This window comes from Elephas maximus, chromosome X (assembly GCF_024166365.1).
Source record: "Elephas maximus indicus isolate mEleMax1 chromosome X, mEleMax1 primary haplotype, whole genome shotgun sequence".
Taxonomy (NCBI): domain Eukaryota; kingdom Metazoa; phylum Chordata; class Mammalia; order Proboscidea; family Elephantidae; genus Elephas; species Elephas maximus.
Genome location: NC_064846.1, coordinates 173,928,910 through 173,947,536, shown reverse-complemented (window position 1 = coordinate 173,947,536; position 18,627 = coordinate 173,928,910). Strand labels below are relative to the sequence as shown.

Here is an 18,627-nt window from a genome sequence, read left to right as displayed (position 1 = left end):
CTGAAAGTGAACAGGAAAGACAAATGTGTACATTTCAGTTTGACAGCGACTGCCAACGCGCCCTCTGACTTATGCTCCAGCCAATGGCATTGAGAGAGTCCCGGCAAACACACCAAATATGCAAATTTTAATCTTTGTCTTTATAGAGCTAATGGGTGGGAAAATAAGTCTTTGTACTCTGCATTTTCTTATTTGCGAGATACAGTACCTTTTCATACGGTTATTGGCGCTTTGTGAGTTACATATTCATGTTCTTGGGCCCCTTTTCTGATCTCTCCCTTTTTAATTTACAAAATCTCTTTGGATATTAGAAAAAGTAGTCCTTTGATCTGTGGTGGAGATTTTTTTCTCACTTTATGTAAATAAGTCTTTTGAGTCCGATTATTAATATTAGTTATATGGAAGTGTTTAGTGTTCCTCTAGTCCAATTTATAAATATATTCTTTTAATCTTTCGAGCTCTATATAATGCTAATAAATGCTGCCCTTACTTCACTTTGATATATTCGGCCATGATAAATACAAGCGATGCTTTGTCAATTTCAGTGTTGACGTATTGCCCATTTTGTTAACTTTATGCTAAGTATCCAATGCTTTTTGATGTTATTGTACCTGAATTTTTTACAATTCCTTTTTCCTACTATTTGTTGCTAGCATACTAAATTGCATTATACATTATATATACACACTGTACATGGTATATTGAAACGCAACTGATTTTTGAACACTGACCTGGTGCAGTGGTGATGTGTTATATGCTTAGTTGCTAACCAAAGGATGGAACCCATCGGCCACTCCTCTGGAGAAAGAAATGGCAGTTCGCTTCTGTAAAGATTACAGCCTTCGAAAACCTATGGGGCAGTTCTACCCTGTCTGATAGCGTTGCGATGAGTTGGAATCGACTCGACGGCAACAGGTTTGGTTTATCATATCCTGCAATCCTGCTAAATGCACTTATTATACATTCTTTTGTGTTTGGCTTCTTTTGCTCAATAGTCTGCTTATGCGATTCATCTGTGTTGGCATATATAGCTGTTACAGTTTGCTCATTTTTTCACAGTGTTCTCTGCCGAAACTCTCAATCTTGCGTCTCATCTGTTGAGCCTAAAAAAAAAAACCAAACCCAACCCAGTGCCGTCAAGTCGATTCCGACTCGTGGCAACCCTAGAGGACAGAGTAGAACTGCCCCGTACAGTTTCCAAGGAGCGCCTGGGGGATTCGAACTGCCGACCCTTTGGTTAGCAGCTGTAGCACTTAACCACAACGCCAACAGGGTTTCTCTGTGGAGCCTAACTGCTTTAAAGTCTGAGTCTGGTAACTCTGGCCTTCTCTGGGATCCAGTTCTGTTGTTCCTTTGTTGAACATGTTGCCCTCTCTCTCCTGAAAATTCAAACTTAACTGCTGTTGAGTCAGTTCCGACTCCTGGCGACACCACGTGTTACCGGGTAGAACTGCTCCACTGAGTTTTCCCGGCTGGGATCTTTGGGGAAGCAGATCACCAGCCAGGACCTTCTCCTGTGGTGCTGCTGAGTGGGTCCGCACTGCGAATCTCTCGGCTAGCAGTCAAGTGCAAATCATTTGTGTCACTTAGGGGCTGTCTTCTCTCTTATATGGGCCGGGCGCCATTCTATTTCCTTCCTGTCAATTCTTACTTCTAGGTACGGCCCTTTGGTGTCTCAGCTCAAGGCCTGTGGGCTTGGCAGGGCCACCCCCGTGCTCCTCTTTGGCAGGCCCTCAACTCCGATTTGTATTCTTTTAGCCTCCCACTGCCATCAGGTTGATTCTGACTCATAGTGGCCGTGTAGGCCAGAGCACAGCTGCCCCATCGGGTTTCTAAGGTGTAATCTTCATGGAAGCAGCCTGCCACATCTTTCTCCCAAGGAGCCGCTGGTGAGTTTGAACTGCTGACCTTTCGTTTAGCAGACGAGCACTTAACTTAGCCCCAAATGTTTGCCAGCCACTTCGTCTGGAAAAAGCAGACTCCGGGGGAAAAGGGCCAAAAATGCGGACTTCCCTCATTTGGTTTTCCTTCTCTGGGAGCCTGCTCCTGCACCCAGTCCCTGCCTGTTAAGTAATCGGATCCCTTCAAAGATGTTTTCAATCTAGTGCCCAATGTTTTCATTGTTCTTAGAGGCAGAGTTAGTTCGGATGGCCTAGATAACCACCACAGCTCCCTAAGTCATTTCACCCTTTAACATGTGAACCCGTTGGAATTCATTTCAGCGTCAGAAGGGAGTTGGAGACCCAGGGTGTATACCCGCCTCCACTGGCGAGGCACAGATCTGGAGACTATTCACTGGAGGTGCCCACCTTTTCCTCAGCTATCTGGAATCCCCCTCTTGTCAGGGCATATGTCTCTAAGCATAATGGGGGGCCGAACCCATTGCTTATTCTCACTGTTCTGGCTTGGCCGTGTGCAAGGCAAACAGCCTGCACTCAGTATCATGTACGGACTTCTTGGTGAGCGACGAAAGAAAGGTACATCGTGTCCAGGTTTCACTCAAGATTAGTCCAAATCACACACTTTAAAAATCAGTGCTACTAACTAAAGCCGATGCCACGCAACACGAGGCAGTGAAGGGTAGCAGTATTTATGTGTCAGATATTCTATGAATGATACCATCCCCCTCCTGTTACAGCAATGAAGAAACTCCCCGAATCTGTGAATCATCTATCCCCTACATGAAACTGGATGTCAAATACTTAGCAGAGTACTTAGCACAAAGTCAATAAATATGAACCATGATGCCTAGTTAGAAGCCAAAATAAATTTTAAAAGTTGACACAACTCTAATTGCTACATGTAGGACCGACTAATCTGATGAAGTAGTTTCTAGGTGTCTGTCTGGATTCTACTTTTACTGGCTGGTTCTTTGAAACCTCAAGTTACCAAACGCCAGAAAAGGCTTCCTAAGTAAACTGCCCTTAGCAAAACAAACATGGCACAGTTAAATACCAGGAGTACACACAGAGGAGGCAGCATTTTTACCTGGTCAGGTCACCAACTTTGGTCTGTGTTTTAAGGAAGCTCGGGAACTATTAAGGTGACTAGGTGGAGGTCTAACTAAGGGTCCTGGTGGTACAGTGGTTAAAGCACTCGACTGCAAACTGAAAAGTCAACAGTTTGAACTCACCAGCTGCTCTGCAGGAGAAAGATACGGCGTTGTGCTTTCGTAAAGATTTACGGCCTTGGAAACCCTATGGGGTCGCTGTATCAGTGGAAGTAGAGGTCAAAGAATAAAAAAACAGACGTACGTTGGAGGATGCAATAAAGCGTAAATGTTCTTTAGTTTACAACGTTTAGGGACTTTTTAAAATGTATAGGAAGTACTATAACAGTATCCGAAACCCTGGTGGCGTAGAGGTTAAGAGCTATGGCTGCCAACCAAAAGGCCAGCAGATCAATTCCACCAGGTGCTCCTTGGAAACCGTGTCGCGCAGTTCCACTCTGTTCTATAGGGTCGCTGAGTCAGAACTGATTCAATGGCAATGGGGTTTTTTGGTTTTATGACAGCATCGGCGGGGTCCTGGTGACATGGTGGTTAAGAGTTCAGCTGCTTACCTAAAGGTCAGCAGTGCGAATCCACCAGCTGCCCCTTGGAAACCCTGTAAGGCCCTATCAGTTGGAATCAACCCAACAACAACAGGTTTTGTAACAGCATCAGTATAAATATTCACCTGTCAAATTCTTTTGTGGGTAACTATTCCCAGAGACATAAGCTTTTTTTCACAATAAATATCAATCTTTCACTTGAGAAGAAAAAGGTGCCGATTAGATGAAGCCTTGTTGGCATTTTCCCTCATTATACAACAATCCTACCTCTAAAAGACAAAGAGAACCACAAAACGAGCAAGTAACACACTTGAAATAGACTTTAAGACTGATTTTACAGGTTTTTCATTGTAAACCTACTAACTGATGCTTGGCCAAGGGGTTACCCATCCATTTTTTTCTTGACTTAAAGTGTTGCCGAGTCAATTCCAACTCATGGCGCCCCCGCGTGTGTCAGAGTAGAACGTGCTCCATAGGGTTTTCAAGGCTGTGATCTTTCACAAGATCGCCAGGTCTTTCTTCCGAGGTGCCTCTGGGTGGACTCGAACCTCCAACCTTTTGGTTATTAGCTGAGTGCTTCACTGTTTGCACCACCCAGGGACTAGAACATAGCACTAATAAGAATTTCCTCCAGAGAATGTGCTAAGAAGGAATTCAAAACATAACCATGGCACACAACGACAAGCAGTTATGAAGGAAAAGAGATTTGCCGCTTTCTCTTGTATTTAATGAAGTTATTTCTTCACTGCTCTCGAGACAGCGTGCAAAGGGCTCCATGCCCCTTTCTCCTACACGTCTCCCCACAGACCCCGAGGCTCAGAAACAGTACCCGTCGACATGGTATGGATCAGTGTGTACGCAAGGAACATGTGACTGAAAGTCTACTTCTTAAAAGTAATAAGGAAGCTGTAGGCCCAAATCACTGAAACTCTTCCTTCTCTCTCTGCAAAGTGGTGGATTAGGCACTGCTACGGACTGAATTGCATCCCCCCAAAGTGTCTGTTGTAAATCCAAACCCCTACACCTGTGGTTATAATCCTGTTTGGAAACGGGTTTTCATTGTTATGTTAATGTGGCGATACAAGTGTAGGGTGTGGCTTAAATCAATCCCTCTTGAGACATAAACAGAGCAGATTAAGCAAGCAAGCAGGCAGGCAAGCAAGCACAGACTGGGGAAGACAGACGCCAGGCCACATGAAGACCTCCAGGGAACCAAGAAACAGAAGGTGCAAAAGACAAGGACCTTCCCCAACAGCCAACAGAGACAGAGAGAGCCGTCACCTTCAATTCAGACTTCTGGCCTCCAAAACGGTGAGAAAGCAAATTTCCGTTTGTGAAAGCCGCCCACTTGTGGTATTTCTGTTACAGCAGCACTAGACAACTAAGATACGTGGTGTTCTACAACACACATTCCTTTTTTAGATATGTTTGTGTGTTCCAGAAGGTTCCAGTTGAGACTCACCGACCTGCTCACTAGGCAGGTATACTCCTACAGACAAATCAGTGTCATCTTTTGGCACAACTCTCAACGAGGGGATCTTACTCCCCCACCTCCCGGCTCTAAGGGGCATCTCACAGGAGCCCTCGAGCCGTGCAAACAAAGATTTCAGCTATCTACCTAATGCCACGTGGCTACGATTCCGAAGCACAGCCCAAGGTTGCCCTTTTCCATCAATACACAACTGACCTTGTTGGCAGGTGGAGTGGGCGAAAACCTCTTTGCGCATACCAGGAAGATGTCTGGGCTTGGCTTGCCGCTCCGCACTTCCGGGTCGTCCCCCAGCACGACGTGATGGAACAGGCTGAAGAACTGCTTGTGTCTGCTCGTCTTCTCTTCAAAGGACGCCACCCCCGAGCTGGTGGCAACGGCACAGGGGATGTTGTGTTTCCGCAGGTGCTGGATCAGTTTCTCAACACCTAGGGAAGAGGAGGAGGAGGAAGAGGCTTGGGTGAGGTGGGTGAGCACCTGGCGGCAAGGCCTTCTCAGGAACAGGGGGTGTAACTGTGTGACGCAGCAGTCTTTTGCTAAGTCTTCCAAGGAGTCACTTGATCTAAGGCAACTGTCTTAAGAGGGGTTATCAGCTTTGAAACATCCCTACACCAAAAGAAAAAAAATTTACAAAGCAATTCAGGGTTTAACGGTAACACTTCCCAAAGGAACAGAAGGTGGCTTTACTGGAAGGAACGGCTGCCTTCTTGGCGGACTCTCTTGTTGACACGTGGAAAACAAGAAGCGAGGGGCACAGGGAGGGGGCCTCTACCTGGGAGCAGGCCACTGTGCTTGGGGAAGGCGGTGGTCCCACATCAGCACGGAAGGCTATCCAATCACTCCTCGGACGGCGCAGGAGAGGGAATCATGAAATGGCCCCACCAGAGGCTGGGCAGGAAAGCTGGAGGGACAGCTGAACACCACTTAACGAGGGATAAGAAAATATAATAAACCTTGCTTGACAGTGCTGAACAGCAACAGGAACAACCACCATGCACCATGTGAGAAGAACATTCCCACATTCTTATTAACTGTGAGGACTGACGACAGCAAACACACAGGTTAGTGTGGTTATTCGTCGAGCCGATTAAGAAGGCTGGTATCTGAAAAGTGCCAGCAATAACAGGCACACTTTCCACCTTTAACTTAGATTGAGTAGGACGCCAAACCGAACCAGTTGCACTGAAGTCGATTCTGAATCGTGGCGACCCTATGTGTCAGAAACAGTGCTTCATCAGGTTTTCAATGGCTGAGTTTTTTTTTTAAGTAGATTGCCAGGCCTTTCTCTTGAAGCACCTCCAGGTAGACTTGAAAAGGAGCCCTGGTGGTACAGTGGTTAAGCACTTGGCTGCTAATCGAAAGGTTGGCAGTTCAGACCCACCAGCTACTCTGCAGGACAAAGATGTGGCAGTCTGCTTCCATAAAGATATACAGCCTTAGAAACGCTATGGGGCAGTTCTACTCTGTCCTATATAGGGTCATCATGAGTTGGAATTAACTCGATGGCAATGGGTTTCTGGGTGGACTCAATCCTCCAAGTTTTCCATTAGCAGCGGAGGTACTGGTCCACCACTCAGGGACTCTGATTAGTAAAACAGTAACATCTAAATCCACATAAATTGCTGTGGTGGTATTTTATATAATGATCATTCTTGTTTTAAAAATTAAATGACATAATGTCCCTACTTTGTCAAGAACAAAAAAAAAAATCGACACAGTCATTTTCTCAATACCTAAAACCATTTGGCAAGGCAACAGATACTGTTTGAGTGCTTGACAACTTAGAGAAATAACCCCATCAGAGCCTGAAAGCAAGGCGTGGTCAGATCTTAACTCTGTACGGGGAAAAAGTCAACCCTCTTTGGAGAATGAAGCGTGATCTAGCTAGCACTCCACGGTGTAAAATTCACAATGTCTGACATCCAATCAAAAATGATCAGGCCTGCAAACAGGCAGACAAAAACAACCCATAACCGGAAGAAAACACATTCAGTAGAAATGGACAAGAAGTGACAGAGATGGCGGGATCGGCAGATAATTATCTTATGCCAGGTTTATAAATATTATATATGCCCAAAATAGCAAAATGAAATAAAACAACAAAAAGCAAGACCCACCTATATGTAATCTAGTTTAAACAGGTAACAAACAAAAGGGTGAGAAACTACGGACTATGCAACCACTATTCAAAAGAGCTGGAGTAGCTGTATCAATAACAGATGACTAGACTTTAGAACAATGAATGACTACCATTAGGATAAACAGGGCTATTTTATGTGACAAATAAGTCAATTCATCTATAAGACATAGTAATCCTAAATGTGTACACATCAAAATACATAAAGCAAAAACCAATAGAACTGAACAGAGAAATAGACAAACTTAGATGGAGATTTCACAACTCCGCTTTCAGTAACTGACAGAGCAAGTAGACAGAAAATAAGACTACAGACAACATCACAGACGCTGTTGACAACAAGACAGCTATTAGAACTAATGAGTGAATTCAGCAAGGTGGCAGGGAACAAGACTAACACACAAAAATCAGTCGGATTTCTATACGCCAGCATCGAGCCGGTGGAAAAGAAAATTAAGGAAACCTTACTATTTCAAATAGCAACTAAAAGCATAACGTACCCAGGAGTAAATTTAACCAGGAAGGTGAAAGGCTTGCGCTCAGAAAACTATAAAACATTACTAAAAGAAATTAAAGAAGACCAAACAAATTGGAGCCCTGGTGGTGAAGTGGTTAAGAGCTCAGCTGCTAACCAAAAGGGTCGCAGTTCAGATCCACCAGCTGCTCCCTGGAAACCCTATGGGGCAGTTCTACTCTGTCCTACAGGGTTGCTATGAGTCAGAATCGACAGTTTTGTTTTTTTTTTTAAACAAACAGAAGGACATTCCATGTTTATGTACTATAAGGCTTAATATAGTTAAGATGTCGATACTACCCAAAGCAATCTATAAATTCAATATAATCCCCATCAAAATTCCAATAGTCTTATTTACAGAAATAGAAAAGCCAACATTCAAACATTTCTATGGAAAGGCAAGGAATCCCAAAATGCTAAGGCAGTCTTAAAGAAGAATAAAATAGAAGGACTCACACTTCCTGATTTCAAAACATATGATAAAGTCACACTAATTAAAACAGCCTGGTACTGGTATAATAACAGACATATTGACCAGTGGAATAGAATTGAGAGTTCCGAAATAAATCCATACATCTATGGTCAACTGATTTTTGACAAGGATGCTGTCTTAGTTATCTCGTGCTGTTATAACAGAAATTCCACAAGTGGGTGGTTCTCCCTACCAGTACTTTATTTTCTCATAGTTTAGGAGGCTAAAGTCCAAATTTAGGGGAATAGTTCTAGATAAAACCTTCTCTCTCTGTAGGCTCTGGGGGAAGGTCCTTGTCTCTTTCAGCTTCTGCTCCTTGGCTCCTCGGTGGTCTTCATGTGACTTAGCATCCATCTTCCCCCATCTTTGCTTGCTTACTGTTTATTTCATCTCTTTTAGATCTCAAAAGACACTGGCTAAAGACACACCCTACACTAATGCTGCCTTATTAATGTAACAGACAACCCATTCCCAAATGGGGTGATAACTACAGGTGTAAGATTCACAACACACATTTGGAGAGAACACAATTCAATCCATACAGACGCTAAGTCCATTCAGTGGGCGAGGAGCAGACTCTTCAGAAAATGGTGCTAGGAAAATGGGATTTCCACATGCTGAAGGAGGAATCAGGATACATACCTCACACCACGCACAACACCAGTTCCAAACGTTATCAAGGACCTAAATGTGAAAACTAAAACCACAACAGAATGGAACACTGCCCAGTCCTACACCATCTTCACAAACACTGGTTCGCTCCAGCCCACTGTTGCGGCCGCTGTGTACCTGGAGTGTCTTCCAACCTAGGGAGCTCATTTTCCAGTACTGTATTGGTCAGTGTTCTATTGTGATCCATAGGATTTTCACTGGCTGATCTTCAGAAGTAGATGGCCAGGCCTTTCTTCCTAGTCTTAGACTGGAAGCTCCACTGAAACCTGCCCACCATGGGTGACCCTGCTGGTATTTGAAATACCGGTGGCGTAGCTTCCAGCATCACAGCAACACGGTATCGCAGCGCAGTATGGCAATCTGACAGAAGGATGGCGGTATGATATACTAAAGTTGTTTAATTCTTATTCCATGATAGGATCCCATTTTGCAGACAGTCCTAATGTCTTGTATTAGCTTTGGGCTGGTGCTGAGAACACTGAGCTTCTTCGTATATTAGTACTGAGGGTCTTCTGAGTACAGACAAGCAATTTGACAAAAGAACAGACTGCACGTGGAATGGCTAGAAAAGGACAGAAGCCCTCTGTGGAAACCAGTGATGTCTGAGAAAGCCACATCCTCCCAGGAGAATGGGGACTTCTGTGTGACCAACACACACCAAGGAAACCGTGGTGACATAGTAGTTGAGAGCTACAGTTGCTAAGCAAAAAGGTCGGCAGTTTGAATCTACCAGGTGCTCCTTGGAAACCCTATGGGGCCGTTCTACTCTGTTCTACAGGGTCGCAATGGGTCAGAATCGACTCGATGGCAATGGGTTTGGTTTTTTGGTTTTATGTGACCCACTGACCTGCCAAACTATGCCATTACTGTTTAAAATTTACTGGAGTCATTTCGGAAACCCTGGTGATGTAGTGGTTAAGTGCTACGGCTGTTAACCAAAGGGTCGGCAGTTCAAATCCGCCAGGGACTCCTTGGAAACTCTATTGGGCAGTTCTACTCTGTCCTATAGGGTCGCAATGAGTTGGAATCGACTTGCCAGCACTGGATTTTTTTATTTTGGAGTCCATTTCATGGGCTCCATGTACTTCCTCCCTCCCTTTTGCCTTCGAGTCAACCCCGACTCATTGTGACCCCACACATTACCAAGTAAGGCTGTTCTCCACGGGTTTCCTAAGCTGCAACTGTACGGGAAGGAGCCCTGGTGCCGCAGCGTGTAAGCACTTGCCGGTGAAACAAAAAGCCCACAGTTCAGACCCGCCCGCTGTTTTGAGAAGACTGCGGCCCAGGAAACCCTGTGGGGCAGTTCAGCTCTGTCCTGCAGGGGCACGTTGAGTCAGAGTTGACTCGATGGCTGTGGGTTTGGTTTGGTTTTTGGTTTTTAATCTTTACAGAAGCAAATCATGAGGCCCTTTTTCTCACATCACTGGGTGGGTTCAAATGGCCAACCTTTAGGTTAGCAGCAGATCGCAAACCATTTGTTCCACCCAGAGACCCAGGTGCCTAGACCGAACCTGTTTAAGTTTTTCTCTTTTTTAATCATTCCACACTTCCGTCTTCCCACACCCCAGCAGTCTGTCTCCATGTTGCACCGGATTGTCCAGGACAGAGTGCTTATTCACTTATAGTCACCCGCCTCAGCGAGGCCGTAAGTCCAGAGACAGAGACCAGAGACCAGCCGCCACGTTCTTCCAAAAATATGAGCCTGTTGAAAGCATAGCACTGTCACAGCACACGGTTCACTTCTGTGAGCACAGCAACAATTGGGAAGGCGGCACAGGGCCAGGAGATGTTTCCTTCGGTTGTGCGTGGGGTCACGACGAGTCAGAGCCAACCCAATGACATCTGTCTGCCTATCTACCTACCTGTCTAGCTACCTTTCATCAATCTATCTACCTATCGTCTATCTATCTACGTATCATCTGTCTGTTTCCCTGTCTATCTATGTATCTACCTGCCTGTCTACAGGTCTGTCTACCTGTCTATCCACCTACTACCTATCATCTGTCTGTTTCCCTGTCTATCTATGTATCTACCTGCCTGTCTACAGGTCTGTCTACCTGTCTATCCACCTACCTATCATCTGTCTGTTTCCCTGTCTATCTATGTATCTGCCTGCCTGTCTACAGGTCTGTCTACCTGTCTATCCACCTACCTATCATCTGTCTGTTTCCCTGTCTATCTATGTATCTGCCTGCCTGTCTACAGGTCTGTCTACCTGTCTATCCACCTACCTATCATCTGTCTGTTTCCCTGTCTATCTATGTATCTACCTGCCTGTCTACAGGTCTGTCTACCTGTCTATCCACCTACCTATCATCTATCTATGTATCATCTGTCTGTCTATCCGTATGTCTATCTTTGTATCTATCTATCATCTATCCATCTGCCTGTCTACCTATCATCAATCTACCTGTCTATTTTATCTATCTACCTACCTACCTATCCATATATCACCACAATAATGATGTTTACTGGAGCATATTTGCTGCCTAAATAAACAATTGCAAACGTTGATATTTTAAATAAAATGCACATGTTTATGCTGTACAGAGAATACTAACAGATTCAAGAAAAGCCTCCCCCTGTGAACTGAAATAGCTTAGTGCTATGTTTAATGACCTTCCCTTTCATCATTCGATATATTCCACAAATATTTACTGAGAGCTCCAAATAGATCAGCTGCATATGAAAGGGGTGGGTGTAGTCTCCCGCTGCAAAAGACAAAACCTGAGAAATCCCAAATATTCTGGTCTACTGCAAGAACCACCTTGGCGCTCCCGACAGGCTCACATAAACCACAACTTGCTACGTCATCAACTGATACAACAAAAATGAAAAAAGCTCATGTTCAAATGACTGACCTGAATCAACTGACATTCTATTGTATGTGCTACACACATGTACCCAAGAAATGTCAGGGTACCAGTCCCTGCTGCTACCACTACCCTCCAGTCGTAAAAAGGGAGGGAAAGGAGAACGGGGGGAAAGGTAGCGTGCCTAACCCCCCAAGCTTTTCCCAGGAATAAAGCAAACCATCCACTGAACGAACTGTGGCAAGCATCTCCTCATGCAAAATCCTGAGACCACAAAAGTCAATCCTAGTCCCTGAACAGAAGGGTTATCAACAGACACCCAAAAGATGGCACCAAAGCAGACTACAGGTTCTGTGAGGATTTACAGAGGCTCACAAAGATACAAAAGGAGCCCTGGTGATTGAACGGTTAAGTGCTTGGCTGCTAACTGAAAGGCTGGAGGCAAGGTTCACGGGATGGCTCCCCAGGAGAAAGATCGGGTGATCTGCTTCCGTAAAGGTTACAGCCTTGGAGACCCTGTGGGGCAGTCCTACCCTGTCCTATCGGGTCACTATGAGTTGGAATCAACTTGATGGCACACAACGACACTAAAAAAACCAGGTACAGAGTATTACTCTTACACGGCTCCGTCCATATTTTATTCACCAGCACGTGATCACGCTTAGATTTGGCAAGTATTACCAGGAACTGTGAAAATGGAAAATTCCCCTCCTGCTTTCCTGTGACACTTGTGCTCAGACTCAGGTTAGCAAGCCAGCGATAAGCAGACATTCTAACTGTGCAGCTGCTCCACAGGAGAAAGATGTGGCGACCTGCTCCCGCAAAGACTTCAGCCCAGGAACCCCCACGGGGCAGTTCTACTCCATCATGTGGGGTCGCTAGGAGTCAGAATGGAGTCAACAGTACACGACAACACTCTAAAGGTGAAGTACTCCATTCCACTCTGGGAGGAAGGGTCTGGAAAGATTTCCAGGAGGGGATGGTGAATGAGCTAGGAGTCAGCAGGCATGGGTGTGACAAGCAGGCGAGGGTGGAGAACGTTTTTAAGGGACATCGACAAAGAAAAATGACAGGGAAACAGGAAACAGCATACAACTGGGGCATTCAGGAAACGCAGATTGATCACAGGGCGGGGAGAAGGTGAGGCCACAGAAACCCAGGAGTCTGGGCAGGGTTTTCTGTTCTGCAGGGTGCAAACAGTTAAGTGCTGGACTACTTACTACCTGGCAGGTTGATGGCTCAAGCCCACCCAAAAGCCCTGCAGAAGACAGGCCTGGTGACCTGCTTCCGAAACGTCACAGCCTTGAAAATTCTGTGGAGCACCGTTCTACTCTGCACACATGGGGCCTTCATGAATCGAATCGATGCAATGGCAACCAGAAAGAGGCGGGAGGGGTAAGCTACTAAAATTTTCTTGGGCCTAAGGAATTAAATCCATAGAAACTCCCAATAGACAAAAGTACATATATAAAAATAAAGTCAATTTGATATAGCTACATGCTTAAAATCTCATTAAAAGCCTTTTAAATGGGTTGTGCATACTACAGAGAAAACATAGTTTAGTAAGATTCATACAATCCATGGGGTGGCCAAGTTGGAAGTCTGACATTATCTTCTGCAACATGGGACATTCAGAAAACATCATTTTCAAGCCAGTTAATAGGAGAAAAGTTAATTGGAGACACGTCAGCAATTTCACCAGGACATTTGGTTTCAATACAGAAAGTTCTTTCATCCCCATAATACAAATAGTGGACACTTCGCTGGAAGTCCCCACCCTCTCCCACTTCACTTCCATCCCCAAGCCGAACTCTGCCATCTTGGACACAATTTGTTGTTCAACCTCCACAGGACACATGTCATTTGCAAATTCTGATTTCAATTTGGAAAATTCAGAACCTTCTATATTTATTTTAAAAAATAAGTGGCTTTTGTTCTTTCGGATGATGTAACAGACGAGATGGGGGTGCAAATGGCTGACCGACTCACTACTAACTGAAAGGGTGGAGGTTGGAGAATACCCACAGGAACCTGGGAAGAAAGGCCTGATGAGCTCCTTCTGAAAAATCTGCCAATGAAAACTCGATGGAGCACATTTCTACCCTGAGACCCATGGAGTCGGCTTGAGTTGGACTCGACTGAACGGCAACTGGCTTTTTACTGGCTTAACAGATGAGATGTCGTGCGAGAAACTTGGCCACGTTTTACTTCAACATGTCAGAAAGAAATGGCATCAAAACTTCTAAAATGAAGTATGTGACCAATTAAAAAGACATGAGGACCATCAGGAGCTTCCTGTCCCTCGTGAGGGAAACAATGCCAACATTCTTTCTGGACATGATTCCGTGTCTGTTGTCGATGATGACAAAAGAAAGCAGAGCAGAAGACCTGGCATCTTAGTCATCTGGAGTGGGTGTAACAGAAATACCATAAGTGGACGGCTTTAACAAAGAGAAATTTATTCTCTCACAGTTGAGGAGGCTAGAAGTCCAAATTCAGGGTGCCGGCTTCAGGAGAAAACCTCTCTCTGTCAGTTCTGGGGGAAGGTCCTTGTCATCAATCCTCCTGTGGTCGAGAAACTTCTCCGTGCAGGGACCCCGGGTCCAAAGGATGCACTCTGCCTCTGGCTCTTCTTGCTGGGTGGTAACGAGGTCCCTCTCCTCTCTGCTCGCCTCTCTCTTTTATGTCTCAAAAGAGACTGACTCAAGATACAACCTAATAGTGTAGATTGAGTCCTGCCTCATTAATATAACTGCCTCTAATCCTGCCTCATTAACGTCATTGAGGTTAGGGTTTACCATAGATAGGACCATTACATCAGGTGACAAAACGGAAGAGAACGACGCAATACTGGGAATCGTGGCCTGGCCGTGCTGATACACATTTTGGGGGGACATAATTCAATCCATTAACGCCAGGCAGCAGTATCTTCTGATCAATGGCTGCCTGGTCTAATTGAGGTCTCCTAGGTTTCAGCAGAACCCAGAGAGACAGCAGGGCGGATTGGAAACCTAACAGGAGAAGCACGTTTATAATTTGGACTTGTATTTCCACCAGCTTTCTTAATATCTGGAGAGACTGACCTACTATTTCAAAACACCGACTTCCTGGGGAAAAGGTTTCATTCAGTGCCATTCCATTTGCTTGAAAGCTGCCTCCTTCATGTACTAATTTGTTTACTTTGACTTGCTTTTAAGGTACTGTTTCTAAGGATCTGTCACTACAAAACCAATGCACAAACAGCCTCTTATTAACAGCCAGAGGAAAAAAATAAATTAGGAAACGTTGGTCACACCTTGAATTTTCCTGGCTCTCTATGACAACTCTGAATATGATACAGCAACGTAAACTCACTCACCGAAATAAATACTAAGGCCGTTTCAAAACCGGATCTAAGATAGTTCAGTTGATTTATCAATGTCATCCTTGGTATTCTCAACACACGCATAGAGATCCAACTTCTCGATCTTTCAGTTCTCTAAACCTAATTTCTTACCCACGACACACGGAAGCGAGCGACCCTGACCGCCTCACAAAACCAGCATGAAACTGCAAATGAGATAAGGACACTCGAAAAGGCTTTGGTTTTCGGCTCTTACACAAATATCAAGTGTCACAGGGGAAAGAAAATTGATATGCTCCTAAATATGTCCTATCAAAAACACATTCCTTCTCTATTCAACAATTAGACGAAGAGGAATTCTATACCCTGTCCTGGTGGCCCCCCAACTAATCTGAAAGTTACTAAGCCAATTAGCAGACTCCTGGAGTAAAGAAGGAGCCAGGTGGCACACAATACTGACCACCCAGGCTCCTTATTTTACTCTAAACCAAAAAGAAAAAAAAAACCTTTTGCCTTCAAGTCAATTCCAACTCATTGAGACCCTACAGGACAGAACAGAACTGCCCTATAGGGTTTTTAAGGCTGCAACCTTTAGGGGAGCAGACTGCCACATCTTTCTCCCGCGGAGCAGCTAGTGGGTTGGAACCGCTGACCTTTTGGTTAGCAGATGACCACTTAACCACTGCGTCACCAGGGCTCCACCCCAGCTGTTAGTGTCCTTTAACTGCACCAATCTCCAATGGATACAAGAAGCCTAATTAAAAATAACAGGTTCCGGAGGCGGGACCAAGATGGCGGACTAGGTGGACGCTACCGCGGATCCCTCTTGCAACAAAGACTCGGAAAAACATGTGAATCGATCACATACATAACAATCTACGAACTCTGAACAACAAACACAGACTTAGAGACGAAAATGAACAAATACGGGCAGACAGCGACCGTTTCCAGAACTAGGAGCCAGCGTACCAGGCAGGTGAACTTCGGAGCCCGATCTGGGGCAGAGCCCAGGGGGGCAGACGGCACAGACAAGGGGCCCAGCCCTACCCCCCGAACCCATCCCGGGAGGGAGTCTAGCTGGTTGGCGCGGGCGGTGTAGCAGCGCAGCCGGAGGGAGAAGCACCCGGGAGGCAGTGACTATCGTGGAGCAGGGAGAGCAGCGTCACAGCCGGGGAGCCGTCCCGCCAGGAGTTCGGCGGGAAGCGACGTGGCGCAAGCAGGGGGATCAGCTATATTTCCCTAAAGCGACCCCGGGGCGGGGCCCACACGTTCGTGCAGGGGACACCCACCCAGTTTGCGAGTGCGGCGTGGCGCACCGGAGGGAGAAGTCCCCAGGAGGAAGTAACTGGTCCTGGAGCAGGGAGAGCAGCGTCCCAGCTGGGGAGCCGTCGGGCTGGGATTTTGCCGTAAGCAGGCGGGGTGTGAGCGCAGGGATCAGTTATATTCCCCTGAATTGACCCAGGGGGCGGGCACACCTCATGGTGCAGGTGACGCCCACCCAGTTCACGCGAGCAGTGCAGCGCACCGGAGGGAGAAGTCCCTGGGAGGAAGTGACAAGTCTCGGAGCGGGGAAAGCAGCGTCCCAGCCGGGGAGCCGTTCCGCAGAGATTTTGGCGGACGGGGGCAGAGCGTGAACGCGGGGATCAGCTCTATATTCTGTGGTGCTACACTCCTAGCTCTCTGATCCCTCCCCCACCCTCCCAGGGCGGCTTCATTAACATCCGAATACCCTGACACAGAGGGAGAATTCAGATAGGGATCTGACTGCATTTTTTTATTGCTGATTACCTGGAAAATCTAGTTTCCCAGTGATGGCTTGGAGACAGCAGTCCATATCAAACCACATAAAGAAGCAGACCATGACAGCTTCTCCAAACCCCCAAACAAAAGAATCAAAATCTTTCCCAAATGAAGATACAATCCTGGAATTATCAGATAAAAAAAATACAGAATATAAAAAACTAATTTACAGAATGCTTAAAGATATCACAAATGAAATTAGGATAACTGCAGAAAAAGCCAAGGAACACACTGATAAAACTGTTGAAGAACTCAAAAAGATTATTCAAGAACATAGTGGAAAAATTAATAAGTTGCAAGAATCCACAGAGAGACAGCATGTAGAAATCCAAAAGATTAACAATAAAATTACAGAATTAGACAACGCAATAGAAAGTCAGAGGAGCAGACTCGAGCAATTAGAATGCAGACTGGGACATCTGGAGGACCAGGGAATCAACACCAACATAGCTGAAAAAAAATCAGATAAAAGAATTAAAAAAAATGAAGAAACCCTAAGAATCATGTGGGACTCTATCAAGAAGGATAACTTGCGAGTGATTGGAGTCCCAGAACAGGGAGGGGGGACAGAAAACACAGAGAAAATAGTTGAAGAACTCCTGACACAAAACTTCCCTGACATCATGAAAGACGAAAGGATATCTATCCAAGATGCTCATCGAACCCCATTTAAGATTGATCCAAAAAGAAAAACACAATTACATATTATCATCAAACTTGCCAAAACCAAAGACAAACAGAAAATTTGAAAAGCAGCCAGGGAGAAAAGAAAGGTTTCCTTCAAGGGAGAATCAATAAGAATAAGTTCAAACTACTCAGCAGAAACCATGCAGGCAAGAAGGGAATGGGACGACATATACAGAGCACTGAAGGAGAAAAACTGCCAACCAAGGATCATATATCCAACAAAACTCTCTCTGAAATATGAAGGAGAAATTAAGATATTTACAGATAAACACAAGTTTAGAGAATTTGCAAAAACTAAACCAAGACTGCAAGAAATGCTAAAGGAGATTGTTTGGCCTGATGACCAATAATATCAGGTACCAGCAATATACAAGGTCACAAAACAGAACGTCCTGGTATCAACGCAACTCAAATAGGGAAAGCACAAAAACAAACAAATTAAGATTAATTCTAAAAAATAAATAAATACACAAAATGATACACATAACTGGAAATCAAAAGATAAACGATCACAATAATCAAAAAGAGGGACTAAATATAGGAGGCATTGAACTCTCAGATGGAGAGTGATACAAGGCAATATAGAACGATACAAGTTAGGTTTTTACTTAGAAAAATAGGGGTAAATAATAAGGTAACCACAAAAAGGAATATCAACTCCATAACTCAAGAAAAAAGCCAAGAAAAACGTAACGACTCAACAAACATAAAGTTAACCATTATGAAAATGAGGATCTCACAAGCTGCTAAGAAAAACGTCTCAGCACAAAAAAGCACGTGGAAAAATGAAATGGCCAACAACACACATGAAAAGGCATCAAAATGACAGCACTAAAAACTTATTTATCTCTAATTACGCTGAATGTAAATGGACTAAATGCACCAATAAAGAGACAGAGAGTCACGGACTGGATAAAGAAACACGATCCATCTATATGCTGCCTACAAGAGAGACACACCTTAGACTTAGAGACGCAAACAAACTAAAACTCAAAGGATGGAAAAAAATATATCAAGCAAATAATAACCAAAAAAGAAGAGGAGTAGCAATATTAATTTCTGACAAAATAGACTTTAGACTTAAATCCACCACAAAGGATAAAGAAGGACACTATATAATGATAAAAGGGACAATTGATCAGGAAGAC

At 44.8% G+C, this 18,627-nt stretch overlaps 1 protein-coding gene across 5 annotated transcripts in view; it reads right to left on the bottom strand.

Annotated features, from left to right (window-relative positions):
- The window catches only part of PUDP (pseudouridine 5'-phosphatase), a 459,516-nt gene that overhangs the window by 394,235 nt on the left and 46,654 nt on the right, over nt 1-18,627 (bottom strand). For 4 of the 5 annotated variants that reach the window (XM_049872314.1, XM_049872315.1, XM_049872313.1 and 1 more), the window contains exon 3: nt 5,240-5,469. In XM_049872314.1, coding sequence (XP_049728271.1) covers nt 5,240-5,469 — 230 coding nt within the window. Of the gene's footprint in view, nt 1-6; nt 3,209-5,239; nt 5,470-18,627 lie in introns of those variants that run through there. The other variant, XM_049872316.1, reaches the window with a different exon arrangement.